At 36.0% G+C, this 13,077-nt stretch overlaps 1 protein-coding gene across 2 annotated transcripts in view; it reads right to left on the bottom strand.

Moving 5' to 3' along the window:
- Positions 1-13,077, bottom strand: part of ALG14 (ALG14 UDP-N-acetylglucosaminyltransferase subunit) — a 103,175-nt gene that overhangs the window by 88,442 nt on the left and 1,656 nt on the right. For both annotated transcript variants that reach the window (XM_082409581.1, XM_082409582.1), the window contains exon 2: positions 10,819-10,970. In XM_082409581.1, the coding sequence (XP_082265707.1) occupies positions 10,819-10,970 (152 nt within the window). The remainder of the gene's footprint in view (positions 1-10,818; positions 10,971-13,077) is intronic.

Below are 13,077 nucleotides of genomic sequence, written 5' to 3'. Positions count from 1 at the left end.
TAAAAATGGACCAAAAGGTCTTAAAAAATCTGACCCCATTATCCTCACTTTGACCTCCATGGCCTCATAACCTACTCAGCTTTCTCTCGCTTACTTTGCTTTGGCCACACTGATCTCCTTGCTATTCTATAAACATGTCAGGCACAGCCCCACCTCAGGGCCCTTCATTGCAGTTATTCCTTCCTCTTCAAGAATTCTCTTCCCTCAGTTTGCTTCACAGCTCACCTTCTTCAAGTCTTTGTTCAAATGTCACCTTTCCCAGCCATTCTACCCAAAACTGCAACCTCCCTTCAACTCCCCAGTACTCTCCATTCCCTTTCCTTACTCTATTCCTCTCTTCAACATTTATCATTAACATATTATACATTTTATTTAATTATCTTGCTTATTATCCCCCCATTGGAATATAGTCACCACAAGGGCAGAGATATTTGTATTCTATTCACTACTGTATCACTAGCACCAGTGGGAATTCAATAAATACTTGTTTTAAAAAAATGAATAAATGTTAAATTCACAATTACGAAGGAAAAAATTCAAACTAGAATTCTAAACGCAGAATGCAGTCAAAGGAGGGCAAAACAAAAACATATTTTCAGGCAAACAAAAAACATGGAAAGAATAAATCACTTACAGACCTTCCATGAAAGAACTAATAAAATATATATTTCTGGAAAAAAGACATTGGATCCAAAAGAAAGAAGTAGTAAGGGTAAGGAAAGAAAATACTACATAAATCTAAATAATTACTAACTGCATAAAACAATAATAGTAATAAGTAATTTAAGTGGAATAAAAACAAGGTAGAACCAAAACACTAAACAATAAAATAATACGATGGGAGGAGGTCCTCACAGTTAAAACATTCTAAAAGCTTTTTTTTTTCAGAAGGAGGCTGGAGATATTAAGTTTTTGACTTTAAGGTGGATATCCATGTTAACAGTTTAAGGAAAATGGCTAAGATAAGAGAATAATTTCCATTCTAGGAGAAGGGGAAAAGGGAGGACAATGAAAGCTCAATTAATCCAAAAAGAAGACAGAAAAGGAAAAAAAATTTGAAAAAAAGTATGGTAAATAGAAAGAATCAAATAAAATAGTAGAAATAAATCTAATATATTAGTAATCAAAATTAATGTACAGGTACCAAACATGCTTGTTAAAAGACAATGATTCTCAGTTTTGAATTTTAAAATTGTACTTTATGTCATTTATAAAAGACATACTTAAAACATAATGACAAACAAAAGTCAAAAGAGATGGAAAAAGACATACCACACAAACACAAACACTACAGCACAGATTACAAAAAATAGCAAGAGAATATTATGAAAATATTAATGCCAATACATTTGCAAGGTTACCAAAATTAAATATGTTCCTAGAAAAATATCTTAAGTTATACTGATTTAAAAAGAAACAGAAATCCTGCAAAGTCCTATAACCGTAACAAAAAGAACACATCAGGGCCAGGTGGTGTTATAGACAAGTTATACAAAACTTAATATTGTAAAGGAAGAAGTAAATTGTCACTATTTGTAAATGACATGATATTATACATAGAAAACCCTAAACACTACACCAAAAAACTGTTAGAACTAACAGACACATTCAGTAAAGTTGGAGGATACAAAATCAACAGGCAAAAACGTGTTGTATTCAACAGGCAAAACCTGTTGCATTTTTACACACTTTTAACAAATTATCAGAAAGAGAAATTAAGAAAACAATACCATTTACAACTGCATCAAAAAGAATAAAATACCTAGGAATAAATTTAGCCAAGGAGGTGAAAGACTTGCACACTGAAAACTATAAGACACTGATGAAAGAAATTACAGAAGACACTAGTATATGGAAAGATATTCTGTGCTCATGGATTAGAAAAATTAATATTGTTAAAATGCACCACCAAACCAGCTATACAAGAAATGTTAAAGGAACTTCTCTAGGCAAAAAAGAAAAGGTCACAACTAGAAACATGAAAATATGAATGGAAAAAGCACATCAGTAAAAGCAAACATACAGTAAAGGTAGGAAATTATCTATGCACAAAGCTAGCAGGAAGGTTAAAACACAAAAGTAGTAAAACCATCTATATCCACAATAAACAGCTAAGGGATACACAAAACAATTATTTGTAAAATATGATATCAAAAACAGTAATCATGAGGGGAAGAGAGTACAAATGCAGAGTTGTTAAAATGCATTTGAAATTAAGAGATCAGCAACTTAAAACAACTGTATCACAATCATAATCATATATATCACATACAAAAGAAAAAAGAATCTAATACTAAAGATAATCATCAAATCACAAGAGGACAAAAGAAGAAAGGAACAAGAAAGACCTACAAAAAGAACCCCAAAACAATGAACAAAATGGCAATAAGAACATACATATCAATAATTACTTTAAATGTAAATGGACTAAATGCTCCAATCAAAGACACAGAGTGGCTAAATGAATACAAAAACAAGATCCATATATACGCTGCCTACAAGAGACTCACTTCAGATCTAAAGACACACACAGACTGAAACTGAGGGGACGGCAAAAGGTATTCCATGCAAATGAAAATCAAAAGAAAGCTGGGGTAGCAATACTTATAGCAGACAAAATAGATTTTAAATAAAGACTGTTACAAGAGACAAAGAAGGGCATGACATAATGATCAAGGGAGCGACCCAAGAAGAAGATATAATAATTGTAAGTACATATGCACCCAACATAGGCGCACCTAAATACATAAAGCGAATATTAACAGACACAAAGGGAGAAATCAACAGTAACAATAACAGTAAGGGACTTTAACCCCTCACTCACATCAATGAACAGATCATCCAGACAGAAGATCAATAAGGAAACACTAGCCTCAAATGACACAACAGACCTAATGGACTTAATAGTTATATATAGAACATTCCATCCAAGAGCAGCAGAATACACATTCTTTTCAAGTGTACATGAAACATTTTCCAGGATGTATTACATGGTTCGCTACAAAACAAGCCTTGGTAAATTTAAGAAAAATGGAACCATATCAAGCATCTTTTCTGACCACAATGCTATGAGACTAAAAATCAACTACAAGAAAAAAACTGCAAAACACACAGACACATGGAGGTTAAACATTATGCTATGAAACAACCAATGGATCACTGAAGAAATCAAAGAGGAAATAAAAAAATACCTGGAGACAAATGAAAATGAAAACACAATGATCCAAAATCTATGGGATGCAGCAAAAACAGTTCTAAGAGGGACATTTACAGCAATACAAGCTTACCTCAGCAAACAAAAAAAATCTCAAATAAAAAATCTAACCTTATACCTAAGGGAGCTAGAAAAAGAAAAACAAAACCCAAAGCTAGTAGAAAAAGGAAATCATAAAGATCAGAGCAGAAGTAAATGAAATAGAGACTAAAAGACAATAGAAAAGATCAATGAAACTAAGAGGGCGTTCTTTGAAAAGATAAACAAAATTGATAAACCTTTAGCCAGACTCATTAAGAAAAAAAGAAAGTGGGCCCAAATCAATAAAATCAGAAATAAAAAAGAAGTTACAGCTGACTCCACAGAAATACAAAGGATCATAAGAGACTACTACGAACAACTATATACCAGTAAAATGGACAACCTAGAAGAAATGGACAAATTCCTAAAAATACATAATCTTTCAAGACTGAATCAGGAAGAAATACAAATATGAACAGACCAATTACCAGTAATGAAATTGAATCAATAATAAAAATACCTCCCAACAAACAAAAGTCCAGGACCAGAAGCCTTCACGGGTGAATTCCACTGAACATTTAGAGAAGAGTCAACACCTATCCTTCTCAAACTATTCCAAAAAACTGCAGAGAAAGGAACACATCCAAACTCATTCTATGAAGTCAGCATCACCTTGACACCAAAACCAGACAGAGATATTACAAAAAAGAAAATTACAGGTCAATATCACTGATGAACATAGATGCAAAAATCCTCAACAACATACTAGCAAACCGACTTCAACAGTACATTAAAAGGATCATACCCCACAATCAACTGGAATTTATCCCAGGGATGAAAGGATTTTTCAATATCTGCAAATAAATAAATGTGATACACCACATTAACAAAATGAACTCAACAGATGCAGATAAAACCTTTTCATAAACTTCAACATCCATTTACGATAAAAACTCTCCAGAAAGTGGGCACAGAGAGAACATACATCAACATAATAAAGGCCATATATGACAAGTCCACAGCTAAGATCATACTCAATGGTGAAAAGCTGAAAGCATTTCTTTTAAGATTAGGAACAAAACAAGAATGCCCACTCTCACCACTTTTATTCAACATAGTATTGGAAATCCTATCCACAGCCAGAGAAGAAAAAGAAATAAAAGGAATCCAAATTGGAAAGGAAGACAAAAAACTGTCACTGTTTGTAGATGACATGATACATAAAAAAATCCTAAAGACACCACCAAAAATCTACTAGAGCTCATCAATTAACCTGGTAAAATTGCAGGATACAATTAATATACAAAAATCTGCTGCATTTCTATACACTAATAATGAACTATCAGAAAGAGAAATTAAGGAAACAATCTCATTTACAATTGCATCAAAAAGAATAAAATATCTAGGAATAAATTTACCTAAGGAGGTAAAAGAGCTGTACTTGGAAAATTATAAGACACTGATGAAAGAAATTGAAGATGACACAAACAGATGGAAAGATATACCATGTTCATAGACCGGAAGAACTAATAATCTTAAAATGACCATGCTACCCAAGGCAATCTACAGGTTCAATGTAATATCTATCAAAATACCAAAGGCATTTTTCACAGAACTAGAACAAATAATTTTAAAATTTGTATGGAAACACAAAAGACTCCAAATAGCCAAAACAATCTTGAGAAAAAAGAACACAGCTGGAGGAATCATGCTTCCTGACTTCAGACTACACCACAAAGCTACAGTAATCAAAAGAGTATGGTACTGGCACAAAAACAGACACACAGATCCATGGAACAGAACAGAGATCCCAGAAATAAACCCATGCACTTATGGTCAATTAATCTAGGACAAAGGAGGCAAGAACACACAATGGAGAAAAGACAGTATCTTAAATAAGTGGCACTGGGAAAACTGGACAGCTAAATGTAAAAGAATGAAATTAGACCATTCTCTAACACCATGTAGAAAAAATAAACTCAAAACGGATTAAAGACCTAAATGTAAGACCGGAAACCATAAAACTCCTGGAAGAAAACATAGGCAGAAGACTCCAACATAAATTGTAGCACTATTTTTTTGAATCTGTCTCCTAAAGCAATGGAAACAAAAGCAAAAATAAACTAATGGAACCTAATTAAACTTAAAAGCTTTTGCACATCGAAAGAAACCATCAACAAAATGAAAAGACAACCTACTGAATGGGAGAAAATATTTGCAAATGATATGATTAACAAGGGGTTAATATCTAAAATATATAAACAGCTCATATAACTCAACATCAAAAAAAAAAGTCCAACAACCTGATTAAAAAATGGGCAGAAGGCCTGAATAGACATTTTTCCAAAGAAGACATCAGATGGCCAACAGGCACATCAAAAGATGCTCAACATCGTTAATTGTGAGGGAAATGCAAATCAAAACCACAATGAGATATCCCCTCACACCTGTCAGAATGGCTATCATCAAAAAGAACACAAATAACATTTGTTGGTGAGGATGTGGAGAAAAAAGAACCCTCCTACACTGTTGGTGGGAAAGTACATTGGTGCAGCTACTGTGGAAAACAGTATGGAGGTTTCCCAAAAAACTAAAAATAGAACTACTATATGACCCAGTAATTCCACTCCTGGGTATATATCTGAAAAAAAACAAAAACACTAAGTCAAAAAGATACATGCACCCCAATGTTCATAGCAGCATTATTTACAATTGCCAAGATATGGAGGCAACCTAAGTGTCCATCAACAGATGAATGGATAAAGAAGATGTGGTACACACACACACACACACACACACACACACACACACACGCACAAAATGAACAAGAGATAACAAGTGTTGGCAAGGATGTGGAGAAAAGGGAACCCCTGTACACTGTTGGTGTGGTCACTATGGGAAACAGTATGGAGGTTCCTCAAAAAATTAAAAATAGAACTACTATATAATCCAGCAATTCCACTTCTGGATGCTTATCCAAAGAAAATGAAAACACTAACTCAAAAAGATATACACTACCCCAAGTTCATTGAAGCATTATTTACAATAGACAAAACATGAAAACAACCTAAGTGTCTACCAATGGATGAATGGATAAATACTGAATATAATGTGATTGATCCATACATACACACACACACACACAATAGAATATTATTCAGCCTTAAAAAAGAAGGAAATCTTGCCCTTTTTGACTACCTTGATGGACCTTGAGGGCATTATGCTAAGTGAAATAAGTCAGACGGAGAAAGACAAATACAATATGATCTTACTTATATGTGGAATCTAAAAAACCAGAAAACAAAAAACCCAAGCTCACAGATATAGAGAACAGATTTGGTGGTTACCAGAGGTGGGGCGTTGGGGGTGAGGGAAATGGGTGAAGGGGTCAAAAGGTGCAAGTTTGCAGTTATAAAATAAAGAAGTCATAGGGACGCAATACAGCATGGTGACTGCAGTTAATAATATTGTAAGAAAAAAAAACTTTAAAAATTTAATTCCATACTTATACAAATTCCCCCAAAGAGCAAAAAGTTGTGTATACCCTACAACTCACATAATGAGACTAGTGTAACCTTGATACCAAAACTAAAGAACAGCATGAGAAAGGAAAAATACAGGGCAATCTCCATCATGAACATAAACAAAAAAATCCTAAATGATATGTTTGCAAATCAAATCCAGCAATGCATTAAAATACAATGCACCATGAACAAACTGGGTTTATTCCAGGAATTCAAAACTAGTTCATAACCATGTAATTGTCCATATAAACAAAACATGTTGGAAAAACTATAAGATCATCTCAGATGCAGAAGAGACATTTGATAAAAATCAACAACTAAATATTATTTAAAATAAAACAACACATTTTTTAAAGCAGAAAGAACGCAAAGACGACCACTACACGGCTCCTATTCATTACCATTCCAGAAGTTCTAATAACAAAATGAGAAAAAAGAACTAAAAGATGTAAGGATTACAAAGAAAGAATCACAATTATTACTACTTGTAGATGATAAGATTATCTTCATTAATAACACAAAAGTGTACAAATTAGGATTAGAGTGTAGCCAGGTGGTTCTTATAAGATCACTTTATAAAAATCAATTGTATTTCTATATATTGCAACACAGGAAATATCATTAAAAGTTATACCACTTACAACAATAATAAAAGAATACAAGGTACCTAGAAATAAACACAACAAAAGATATGCCAGACTCTTATGAAGAAAATTAGAAATGTTACTGAAAAGCATTAAAGGAGATCTAAATACTGTAACGGAGAGAAAGGTGATGTTTCCAGATAGGAAGATATCATCAAAGAGATGTAAGTTCTCCTGAAACTGATGGACAGATTCAATTCAATTCAAACCAAAATTCCAACAGAGTTCTTTGTGAACTTTTCAAAGCTAATTTAAAAACCTATGTGGAAAAAAAAAAAAAAAGATACTTCTGAAGAAAAGAAGAGCTTGACATTAGCTCAAGGATAGACAAATGTACCAGTTAAAGTAGAAAGCTCAGATACAGACCTATACATACATGGAAACTTGATCTAACGGTGGAAGCACCGCGGATCGGTGGGCAAAGGACTATTCAATAAATGGTGCTGGGCCAGTACTGGTGGCTCCTCTACTAGACACTGCAGGTCTAGAGTGTTCAGTATTCTTGGCTGACATGGGCTCTGCAGCAAATGTATTGATCGCTATTGATTTCTTCAGTCAGACCCTTCCTCTCCCCAGTCTGGTGAGCTCCACGGAAGGTACAAAAGATAGCTGTCAGGGACGCTGCGGGTACAAGTCCCCTTAGCGGAAGTGTAGAGAGAGACGAGAAGTGTATTCCTCCCTTTGTAAGGCTTGGTCAGAAGGTGTCTCTCCGCCCTGCCTCCTGTCTGCCTAGTGTGGCTCATAGGGGTGGTCGACACAAAGGACAACAGTCATGTTCCTTCTACTGCCCTCAGTGGCTCTCTTCTGCATCTCTGCAGAAACTCTCCCCAGCTTTAGATTCATGCATGAGCAGACCATTTCAGGAATGAGATAGCGTTTTTTCTCTAACAGGGGTTGCACTGCCCCAGCCGGAAAGTAACCGACAGAGGAAGGAGGTCGAACAGAGATGCTTAGTCCTATACTGTGGTGTTACTGTGATAATGAGAAAAAAATAATGGCACTTACAAAATTGAAATCTTTGGCTTTCTTAGTAAAGTGCATCAAACCCAACTTACTGGGTTCTAAAGCATCATGATCCACAGTACATAACAATCTTCTAAATGTTTCACTAAATCCTGACAAAATTCAGCAAATAAACGGTACATACAGTGATGGACCTGGAGGGAAATATTCAATATGTATGCTAAATTAAAACTGGAGCCTCCAAATTGGGTGCAATTTCAGAAAGAAGAAAAGAACACGCACACTAATAATTAGGTAAAAACAAAGATACCCACTCTGTATGCTGAAAAACAATAAGAAATTTGTAATCCTTTGATCTTTATATTTTTTTCTAGTAGTGTATGCCACTGCTAAATTATAAGATTTTTTACATTATTCTTGTGAGAAAATTACCATCATTTTCTATAAACTCTCCAATTCCAATATATACTCTAAGATAAGAGATTAAATGACATTTTAAGTCTCTGATGCCTTAGATAAGAACTCTCAAGGCATTCTGTTCACATTGAGTGTTTTGAATTGTAAAAGAATACACAGAAGAGGGAGAGTGGGCTGTGCAGCAAAAGCACAGGCTTTGAAGAAGACACATTTAGGTAAGTCCCACACATTTGGTAGGGCCTTGGCTGAGTTTTTTTTTTGTCTCTGAGCCTCATTTATCTCATTTGTAAAATGAAGCTACTATTATCTGTTTCACCCATTACTGAAAGGATCAATTATTGGCATACTCAATAGTCTCTACTATTTTCTCCTTTCACACTTGCTAAAAGGAAGAAGTTTGTTTTGCTTTATGTCAAACAGGAGGCTTTTCCTGAAATAGTCCAGTGTATGTATTTGTATAGGGATGAATAGTGTCCTCCAAAAAGTCATGTCTACCTGGAACCTATGAAAGTGACCTTATTTGGAAATAGGGTCTTGTAGATGTAATCAGGTTAAGATGAGGTCGTACTGGAATAGGGTGGGCCCTAAATCCAATGACTGGTGTCCTTATAAGAAGGGCCTGTGAAGACAGACACAGGAATGGCCCTGTGACAATGGAGGGAGAGACGAGAGTGATGCTGACACAAGCCAGAAAATGCCAAGGACTGCTGGCCACCATCAGAAGCTAGGGAGAGGCGAGGAAGGATTCACCCCAGAGCCTCCAGAGAGAACACGGCCCTGCTGACACCTTAATTTTGGACTTCTAGCCTCTGGAACCATTAAAGAATAAATTTCTCTTGTTTCAAGCTACCCTGTGTGTAGTACTTTGTTACAGTAGCCCTAGGAAACTAATACGGTATTGAGTCCTGAAACAGAAATGAAGCATTTTGGCTCATCTCCCACAAAGAAAAAACATACCATTTATTTCGCTACGGCTGAATAGTCATCGGCGCATTCCAAGATTGTTTGATGTGGATTTTCCAAGAACACAATTTAGTAGTGCGTTATTGAGGGATCATGTTTACAAGTGAACAAGACGTAACTAAAGCAGGCTTTAACCAACTAAAAAGGTCAGTGGAGGATGAGTTATATTAGTGGATCCTGATTTCCAAGAAACATAAGAACCACCAAGACAGGGCCCATATGGAAGCAGCTCTGGAGTCAGTGAAGGCAGGAGTCACCATCTGGTTTCCAATCTTGTTCTTCCTGTGGATGAACTTCATTCTTTTCTCTAGCTGCAGTCTGTCTTTAGCCAGCAGGTGAAAACATGACTGCTGGCAGCTTCCAAGTTTTCTCTTTTACAGAGCTGAACCCCTGAAGAAAGACTACTTTCATTTTCTGGGTCCCCAAGTCCAAAAAGCCTGGAGGAACACTTTGGGTGGCCTGAGCTGGGTCGCCTATCCACCCCTGAACCACCTGTTGGAGCCCTGTGGCCGGGCAGGTACCAGAGAGAGGGATGGATGGAGACGATCTAACAAGGAACAGCTCTAGTTTCCTTCCTGATTAAGTAGTTCCAATTTTTTCAATTTACCCCAAATTCTGCTATAATGCTAAAACGAGTGAGCAACCAGGAGCAGAGAAGTAATTTTAAAGGCAGATACAGATATAATTGGAAGAATAAGAAGTAGTAATAGATAAATCATCAATACACGTAATACATTGATAAAGAACTTTAACGAAGAACCAATAAGCACGTGAACTGGATGCTTTATGTAAGTATAAATGAAACAATTTTCACAGTTGGAATTACTGAGAAACAATTTTCTCTATTTAAATAATAGAAGAGAATATAAGAAATCAAGCAACCATTTTTATTTGAAGAGTTATTTTAAAGAAGTTTTTATATTTGGGTAGTAAAAGAACTATATTTCATCAGCAATAAACAGTTGACTGCATTGTGTGAGCAGGGCACTGAAGGGTCATGAGATTGTTTCTAGAGAAAATTAAATTCAATATATAACTTGTAACTTTCTTAGACATAGAAATTATCACTTACCACAGCACTGGGGTTTCTATCAGCTCGATTTACTTCAAAAGAATTTATTTTATGGGCACTCATTTCATCAGTGTCAGCAATGATATAATGTCTAGGAGAGTAAGCATCGGACAAGTTCTCGAGCAGCCTCAGGATCTCAGTGGTATGACCACCTGGAAAAAAATATTGGAAGGCCTGAGATTAAGAAACCGGTAATGGACATATCCATCTGACTACATTATACTAATACTATGTTTTGTGTATTTCTCAAAACACAGAAGGAATATTTGGAAATGATAACCTATGCCCTTGTATAAATACTACCTTTATATGGGGGAAGAGGATAATAAATGTATAAAAATAAAATCAGCACCAGCAGTAGGTTGTGCTACTGTACTAGCTGAGGAAGGTACAAAGAAGTATAAGACACAGATCCTGTAATCAAGAAGTCTGGTGGGGAAGGGACAAGACACACAGATATACAGAGAGTGACGCAAGACAGCAAGAAACATTAAAATGGGGTTTGGGGGAGGGAACAAGCAAAAGGTTATGAAAAAACAATGGCCTAAGCATAGGGGAGATCCCTGGTAAAGGCTGAAATGACTTGAAAGGTGCAGCTGATGGACAGATATGAGTAGGGAGGCCACTGGGTGGGGGTGGGATTATTAGGACAGGAGAAGGTAAGATCTGGGATGGGTGATCAAGGCATGGTGGGAACACTGGGAAGAAAGAGGAGAGTGAAGTAAGGTCAGGAAAGTAGGCTGGAAAATGGGAAGACAGTTGCTGAAGGTTTCTGTGTTGTGAAGTAACATCAGGGAGGCATGAGCACTGACCCCCAGGTCTCAGATCTTCCTAAGGAAGACTTTTGTTCAACAGCTCCTAACAGAGGTCTTAGACCTAACAGAGGTCTCAAATATTTACCAGCTTCACCCAACAATTGTGTGTTCAATTTCTGAAATTGTACAATCTCCAAAATTTTCATACTTTAATTTTAAAACCATGAATTTAAAAACCAACTGTGTTCACTGAGGTTTCCTTCAGGGGAAAAAACCCAAAAGAACATTTACCTATTACATTAACTATATACCAATTAAGCAAAGCAATCAAACTCCTTAAGAATGGGCCCTATCATACCTATTTAACTGCACAATCCCCTGGCCTCAGCCAGGTTGATGTCTTTAACGTTCTCTGTGTTCATCTCATTTGTTACCTCTTCCTTGTCTCTGGTCACACTACAAAGCTCCCCCAACTCACCTCCCTTACTATTGCAAGAAAGCTTTCAATAGCGATACAGTGAACATATAGGATAATCAGACAAATTATGTGTTTTCTCCAAACTCATGTATTTTCTTATAGTAGAAAGGGAAAGATTACTCTCTAGATCCCAGAAGGAATTAGATATAGAAATAAAGTCAGCATAGAGTAAGTATAACAGGAATTAGAATCATGCTTTAACTTTATAACTTGTCAGCCATCTTCTTATGCAGGGCAAGTAATTTACACATCTTATACTCATTTTATCATTTTTGTTTTTAACTTTGAAAAAGTGTGGTGGTTTGCAAAGTAGGTACTTGTTTTCAGAGCTGGAACAATTAAGGATAAATCCGAATATATACATCTTCCACTGCAATTAAAACTTCATTTTAACTGCTTTAACAGTCTTTTTTTTTTTTCCTTAAAAGGAAACTCTCACTGAATACATTCTTTGAAAAATTAACTTTGTTACTGAATAAAGTCATTAAAATGATGAGCTTCATCTTCCATTTTACTTTTTTATTAAGACTTGTCCTTTGGGAATGAAATCTTCTCAGTTCTTTCTTAAAGTATATCCAGAATCCAATCACTTCTCACCACCTCTTTTGCTAGCACCCTGCTCCAAACCACATCACTCTCACGTGGATTATGACCAAAGCTTCCTGGTCTGTTCCCTCCTCTGCACTTGTCCATTCAAGTGTCCACTTGAGTCTATTCTCAACACAGCCTCTAGACTGATCTTCTTCAAAAGAGTTGATCAAATTATTTACCTCTGCTCAAAACCCTCCAAGGGCTCCCCTTCTCATATGGAATAAAAGGCTTTTTGTAAGCTGACCCTTATTGTTACCTCTTGGACCTCATCTGCTTCTTCCCCCCTTACTCAGTCTACTCCAGCCACTCTGGCCTCCTTGCTGTTGGGTATCTGTCATCTCCCCAGGAGGCTTTACCTGACAATTCTGACGAAAATGCAACTTTCTTTCTCCTCGCCTCTTCTTAACCCACATTTTTCAAAGCGGAAACAGAAGG

The sequence above is a fragment of the Balaenoptera physalus genome (genome assembly GCF_965194825.1).
Source record: "Balaenoptera physalus genome assembly, chromosome: 1".
Lineage (NCBI taxonomy): Eukaryota > Metazoa > Chordata > Mammalia > Artiodactyla > Balaenopteridae > Balaenoptera > Balaenoptera physalus.
The sequence above is the reverse complement of the archived record's forward strand: the minus strand, read 5'-3'. Positions and strand labels throughout refer to the sequence as shown.